Raw genomic sequence first — 7,337 nt, 5'->3', positions numbered from 1 at the left:
GATATCTATTACATGCACGCGCCGCGGATTGCCAAAGATTTTTGTCAGCAGCCAGGTTTCGGCGCTTGATCATACCATGGAAAATAATACGTGTAGCTGTGGTATCGGTGCTAATCAAAGGCATCCTCGGTGATATCTATTACATGCTCACGCAGTAGGTGTGAGTTTAAACGCGGAACTCTCTGACATCACGCACCTAGACAAGAAAGTCGCTGTCAGCAGCCAGGTTTAGGCGCTTGACCTTATGACTCATGCCATGGATGCGCGCAGCTGTGTATCTACGCTAATCATTTGTATATCGTCATCTTCCGATGATATCTATTACATGCATGTGTAGCGGATTGTCTCGCGCCGCGGACCTCCCCGCGCCGCGGATCGCGTAGCGCCGCGGTCCTCCCCGCGCGAATCGCCGCAGAATATCTCCTTCCCCGCGCCCCGCGGATCGCCAAGCGTCGTGGAATAATAAACGTGGAACTCCTCGACATCGTTCACCTTGATAAGAAAGTCATCAGCCAGGTTTCGGCGCTTGACCCCGTGACTCATACGCGTCCAGGTGTTCGATGACAGGTCAGCACCTAGATATCTGTTACATGTCACGTAGTGACAGGTCAGCACCTTGCGTGACGTCAAGGTCGCGTACTCCCCCTCCTCCCCGCGGTCCCCTCGCCGCGGAGTACCCCCCTCCCCGCTGTCCCCTCGCCGCGGGGTACCCCCCCGCCCCGCTCCCCCCTCGGAGCTCCCGGGGTAGAATCCCCCTATATACCCTACTTATCACGACTCAACTTTTGGTTTTATCGCTTAATTGCGCACAGGCCTGACTGAATTTAAGGTAACTAACCGATCTTAAAGCTACTCAATCTGTTACTATTCATCTAGCGTGACAAGCCATATTTTTATTTAATATAATTTGTAAGTAATTAAGTGTAATTGATTAAGATGTAATATGACGATAGAATTTGTTCTCTTTCAGAAATTGTTTTGAAATCATTTTATCTACGCACACATAACACTATGGCAACTTTCAAAATCATTAAACGTAATATCTGTCTTGCCTTAATAGAACACGGCAGACACTTTTCTACACCCGAAAGGTATATCAGGGAAAATTACGATCTCTCTGAAAACGAGCTGAAGTATGTGCTGAATATGGTACGGAAGAATTTGCTTCCTGAATTTCAAAAACGTTGGAATCAGGCTTATAGGAAGAAAGAACGATTCCTGCAAAAGAATGCCAGCTGGTTGAACAGTGAATATTCCGTAAATTTATATACATCCGATGAAACTTCTACATCTGAAAAGAAGGCAGGAAGACCATGCAAGGCTTTCAAAGAATCGGCCGAAGTAACACAAAAACAAAAAGCTAGAAAATTATTCCATGATTCAGGACTTGATCATATCTATCACTCTTATGTTCGAGGACTGCGTTCAATTGGTGAAGAAAAGGAATCAGAAATTATTCAAGAGATACGATCTGCATCACCAGAGATAAATGGTGCACCAACAGCTAACAAAGGATCATACTCCTATAGTTTCGTTTACTAATGAGGAAGCTTTGTCTATGTTTATTGATTTAGATTTAACAAGAAATCAATATGTGCACCTCAGAAAATGCTTATTAGAAAAGGGATGTAGATTATTGCCATCTTACACACATATAGGTCAAGCGAAAGAGGACTGCTACCCGGATAAATCAAATATAAAAATAACCGATACAAGCGCGAGTGTAAATCTGCAGTCCCTTCTTAATCATACTGCCAATCGATTGTTGATGATAAATTCGCTTCAGACAATGAATCCACAAAACTTAGTTTTATACAGTAAGTGGGGTTGTGACGGTTCATCCGGACAAAGTGAATATAAACAAATACTTTCCGGAGAGAGTGAGTTCATTTCTGATGCCAATTTGTTAATATCATCTTTGGTTCCAATAAGACTAATTAATGAGGACACAAATGATGTTATTTGGCAAAATTCGACCCCTTCTTCCGCTCGATTTTGTCGACCTATTTCTATAGAATTTTCGAAAGAACCAGAAAAAACGAACAATCTTATTAATGTAATTGAAGCACAGATACGTGTACTTGCACCCACCTCAGCTATAGTTGGAGAGAAAACAGTGACGATAAAACATGAATTGTTCTTGTAACGATAGTTAACTCCTCCCGGTACGGAATTTCGGACGGGACTCCGGAATCCGTGATTACTCCGCGAATAAACGCGATACTTAGTCGGACGCGCGGTTCCGACTAACGGTTGGAGGAGTTAGCTTCTCGGTTTCCGGTATTTTGACGTGCTGCGTGTCGGTTCGAGTGAATCCTCCGTTCCTCCTGTTGCCGAATATGCTCAGCTCCAGGGCCGTCGGGAGGAAAGGAGGCGAGGTAGATTTTAATTCGCAAATAGAGTCAATCGCTTGGAAGGGATTCGGAAAATAAGTCTTACAGGTTTTGCGGTAATACAATAGGAACAAGGTTTATTCAACGGATATCATACAAGGAAATCGAGGTAGTTACAATAGGTTCGCCCTATAGGTAAATACAGAGGAAAAGAAATAAGGATTAGTGAGTACAATGAGTCCGCCCTGTAGGTAAATATAAAAGAAAAGGATTAGACGGATTAAATTGCGGTACCGGAGTACGCGGTCAGATCGGAATAAACTTAGTTGGAATTTAAACGGAAGTAAACAAAACTTGACGCTGGATCACGGAATATAGGAAGTACTACAAGATACGCTTTACGCGCAAACGGATATAATTCACGGCTAATACTAAACGCTTGGTAACGCTGGAACAATCGGGAAGGACGCTAATTACGGGGTCCTCGGATATTCTGGAAGAAAAACGGAAGGTATTAACACTACGGAGCTTACGGCTATCGATAATTAATAACGCGTCTCCCACCCAAATATTCCCCCCTGTGTTCTATACCGGTCGGGGGTCAGGAAAAAGGATAGGTTCAGGTCGGGAACACGCCCGAGCAGCGCCTCGTTATGCGTGTGTTCTCAGTAGCATGTGTACACCGGGCAGCACCCCGTACTGTGTACGCTACTGCGGACGGAAAGGAGACCGGTAGGGGATCAGTAGTGATGTACATCGGGCAGCACCCCGTTCTTGTACCCTACTGCGGGGAGGCCGGAGCACACGACGGAGCAGCGCCTCCACCTGTCGTGTACCCCGGAATGGTATAACGCCGGACGGCAGGACCCGTTATACCGGCGTATACCGCAGCGGAGGTACCCGCTGCCGGGTGTCGTCGCTCGGTGCTCCGAGGAAAGACTGGGTAATCGCGCTCGCTCCGGAGGGGCTTTTATACCCCTGGAGCCTGGTCGCGCGGGTGGGAGCGGCGGGGGTAGGCGCGGCGTTGCCACCTCCGCGTCGTTATGGTAACCGCGGCTCTGGTATGCTTGGAATGCGAGGAATGCGGCCACTTCCGGCCGCGCCTTCCCGGCTACCCCCGTTACATTCTTAATAATGGTAGATGGAAAGGTGGTACAAGTATTAACAAATACACCGTCTGCCTTAACTCGCACTGTATGTTACGCCAAGCCATCAGAAATGAACGATTTGAATCGCATAATGCAAAAAGTTGCAAATGAAGAAACCTACAGATTTGGACTTTCCACGTTACATGCGTGGATTCGATTTATGGAATTGGTTTTACATTTATAGTACAACTTGTCCTTCAAAAAATGGTGTGCAACCACTGATGTACACAAAAAAGGAAAAGAAACTAAAAAGCGATATATACAAGAACGGTTTCGAAATGAACTAGGTTTAATAATTGATAAAACACGCCACGTTAGTGGAAATAGCAATGACGGCAATACTGCGCGTAGGTTTTTTGATAATGAAGCTTACACTGCTGACATTACAGGAATTGATGAAGAACTAATAAGACGATTTCATATTATATTGCAAGCTATGTCATCTGGAATACAAATAAATCCTCAAAAGTTTGGAGAATATGCTTATAGAACAGCAGAGTTGTACGTAACTAAATATGAATGGTATTGTGGCGACCCACGCCACATCGGGCGCGCGGGCACCACACGTCACGGCGCCGCTCCTACGAGCGCTGGCGACACGGCGCGCGGCGGTAGTCCGGCGCGCCGCCGATAGGCGGACACAGCGCCGGCAGCATACTCGCACTCAGAATTCAGTGGCGATGGGTATATTAAGACCTCCGGCGGCGACGAAATTTCAATAAGTGTTTCTCGTCGGAGACAGTTCGCGAGTGCCAGTAGTCGTCTGTAGTACTGATCGGGTGAGCCCCACGGGCCTCGATTATTTTCCTCCAAGCGAGCCCCTTGGGCCTTGGATTCTCACCGAGCGAGCCTTCCTAGGCCTCGGTATCTTCGCCGAGCGAGCCTCCCTAGGCCTCGGTATCATCGCCGAGCGAGCCTCCCTAGGCCTCGGTATCATCGCCGAGCGAGCCTCCCTAGGCCTCGGTATCATCGCCGAGCGAGCCTCCTTAGGCCTCGGTATCATCGCCGAGCGAGCCTCCCTAGGCCTCGGTATCATCGCCGAGCGAGCCTCCCTAGGCCTCGGTATCATCGCCGAGCGAGCCCCTTGGGCCTCGGTATCTTCACTCGAGCGAGCTTCTGCAAAGGCCTCGACCACTTCCTCGAGCGAGCTCCACGGGCCTCGACTTCTACCCAAGAGAGCTCCTGAGGGCCTTGGCACCACGAAGGGATCCTGCCACGAGTCCGTCGACGAACCCGAGACGTTCCACCACCAGGAAGCCCAGAGCGCGTACCGCCTCTGCCACCGTCGCATCCCGGACCACCATCGGATCCACGACTGCTCCGGAGGCCTCTACCTCCACCGATACTTGGACACAGTTACTCCCGTGGAGACTACAGCCGATTGTAAATATAGGAGCCCGGTTCCGAGAGCAGGGAACCCAAGTCCACTGCAGTATTGCCACCGTCGACGCGGCCACTCAGACGACCCAGCAGGGTTCGGCCGAAGTCCAGGTCGTGCCTGTGAAAGTGGTGCAACCATCCTCGCCGAGAGGAACGCAAAGCGCGGCAGGCCTAGACAGCCCCGAAGAAGACTCGCAACCGCTCTTCTCAGGGTGACACTCACAAACCGCCCTTTTCAGGGCGACCAAAAGCATAGAACGAGAGAACACCTCTGATTCTCCGCAAGGAACGCTACAAAATTGGTGACCCCGACGTGATCATAAATACAATTATGCCGAACACGCAAGACCTACCTAACGTAACAACAACGGAGGCGCAAATACACCGAGTGGCTCTGAAAATACCACCATTCTGGTCGGACGAGCCGGAACTATGGTTCGCGCAGCTGGAAAGCCAGTTCACACTGGGCGAAATCGTGCAAGATGGCACCAAGTATGCCTACGTATTATCGCACGTAGAAACGAGACACGCGAAAGAAATCAAAGATTTGATCACTAACCCTCCGGTGCGAGACAAATATGAGAGCATCAAGAAGGCTCTCATTCAACGCCTCTCAGTGTCACAAGAACAACAGATCCGACAATTACTAGAGACCGAAGAGATGGGCGATCGAAGACCATCACAATTCCTGCGGCACCTGCAAGCTTTGGCGAGCACCGCCATCCCAGAACAATTGCTGAGGACATTGTGGATGGGACGATTACCTGCACAGCTACAGGCTATCCTTGCCACACGCAACGGAGACAATCTCGATGAAGTCGCCGAACAAGCGGACAGGATACACGAAGTGACATGTAGAGCAGTAGCGGTGGCCAGCATACAACCAGCTACCGCAAAACCCGCTGCTACCAAGACGACACTAGAGCAACAAGTAGAACTTTTAACTAAGCAGGTGGAAAACCTCCATAAACGCATGTCACGCTCTAAAAATAAGGAGGATAGCCGAGGGCGGTCAAGAAGCCGTTCAAGACAGGATCAACCTGAAGGTGGCGTGTGCTTCTACCACCACCGATACAAGGAAAAAGCACAAAAATGCACTCCACCGTGTAACTTCAAGAAACAGGTGGAAAACTAGAGGGGCGGACGTTGTCAGCGGCGAACGATCCCAGCCCGAAACCGGGCCGCTTATTTGTCACGGACCGCCACACTAAAACGCGGTACCTCATCGACACTGGTTCAGATGTCAGTGTTTACCCTCACTCGATGACGCGAGGACAACGCTGGCTAAACACCAGGACTCTCTACGCGGCGAACGGATCCATTATCCCGACTTACGGGGATCAGGCATTACCCATCCCGGACATCACAGCAGAGACAGTCGGAAAGCAACTCTTCACAAATTGGATCGCCCGTTACGGCACCCCTTCACGAATTACCACGGATCAGGGACGGCAGTTCGAGTCCGACCTGTTCAAACGGTTAACACAATTAACGGGATCCACACACCTACGCACCACAGCCTATCACCCGGCAGCAAACGGAATGATAGAAAGATTTCACCGACAACTTAAGGCAGCAATTAAAAGCCACGAGACAGAAAATTGGGTGGAAGTACTACCAGTAATTTTACTGGACGTGAGAAATGCGTGGAAAGAGGACCTACAAGCTACTCCCGCAGAAATGGTTTACGGGGAAACAATTAGATTACCCGGACAATTCCTCGGGGAAACCGAGAAAGAAGTTAATACGGCAGAAGGCTTTGCATCACGTTTGAAGAACATAATGAAGAACCTACAACCGAAATTTAAAACGCATGGCAAGAAGAACACATTTGTGTACAAAGACATGGCAACAACGAAACAGGTTTTTCTGCGGCATGACGCACCATGTGGCGCATTACGTCTCCCGTACGATGGGCCATACGAAGTACTACATAGGAGCATTTATTTTTATTATAAAATTATATAGAACTGTGTAGTTATGCAGATAGTCAGTATGCTCAAGCAATGTACGGAAAATCAGAAAGCTACTCCGACATTTTATGATAAATTCTGAGAATACAGTTTATCATGCGAGAGATTATAACTTTTTCTCACGGATATGTGCGATGACACATTAATAAAGGAATGATCCGTACGAATATCTACGCATTAATACAAGTATTCTGAAAACTTATTGTAAAACTTTGATAATTACCTATTAAAATTCGGTTGAGCAGCGCCAAGTTTTTGTACTTTAAAATAAAATATTTATTTGTATCAAATTGTCTAAACCGCGGGCAACGGGCGTCCGCGGGCGCCCAGCCGGCGGGCATGCCCCCACTCCAACGGGCAACGGGCGTCCGCGGGCGCCCAGCCGGCGGGCATGCCCCCACTCCAACGGGCAACGGGCGTCCGCGGGCGCCCAGTCGGCGGGCATGCCCCCACTCCAACGGGCAACGGGCGTCCGCGGGCGCCCAGCCGGCGGGCATGCCCCC

At 49.1% G+C, this 7,337-nt stretch overlaps 2 protein-coding genes across 2 annotated transcripts; both read left to right on the top strand.

Moving 5' to 3' along the window:
• Positions 1-5,192: 5,192 nt before the first annotated feature.
• LOC105555774 lies at positions 5,193-5,996 on the top strand. The gene has a single exon (XM_012002817.1). The coding sequence runs from the start codon at positions 5,193-5,195 to the stop codon at positions 5,994-5,996; it is 804 nt and encodes a 267-aa protein (XP_011858207.1).
• Positions 5,997-6,124: 128 nt separating this feature from the next.
• LOC105555773 lies at positions 6,125-6,787 on the top strand (the record flags this gene model as incomplete). The annotated part of the gene is made up of 1 exon (XM_012002816.1): positions 6,125-6,787. A coding segment is annotated over exon 1 (663 nt), but the record flags the coding sequence as incomplete, so codon positions are not given.
• Positions 6,788-7,337: the final 550 nt, after the last annotated feature.

The sequence above is a fragment of the Vollenhovia emeryi genome, unplaced genomic scaffold, assembly GCF_000949405.1.
Source record: "Vollenhovia emeryi isolate VEMERY1.0 unplaced genomic scaffold, V.emery_V1.0 DF940747.1, whole genome shotgun sequence".
Taxonomy (NCBI): domain Eukaryota; kingdom Metazoa; phylum Arthropoda; class Insecta; order Hymenoptera; family Formicidae; genus Vollenhovia; species Vollenhovia emeryi.
Note: the sequence above shows the minus strand (reverse complement) of the source record. Positions and strands in the feature narration are given on the sequence as shown.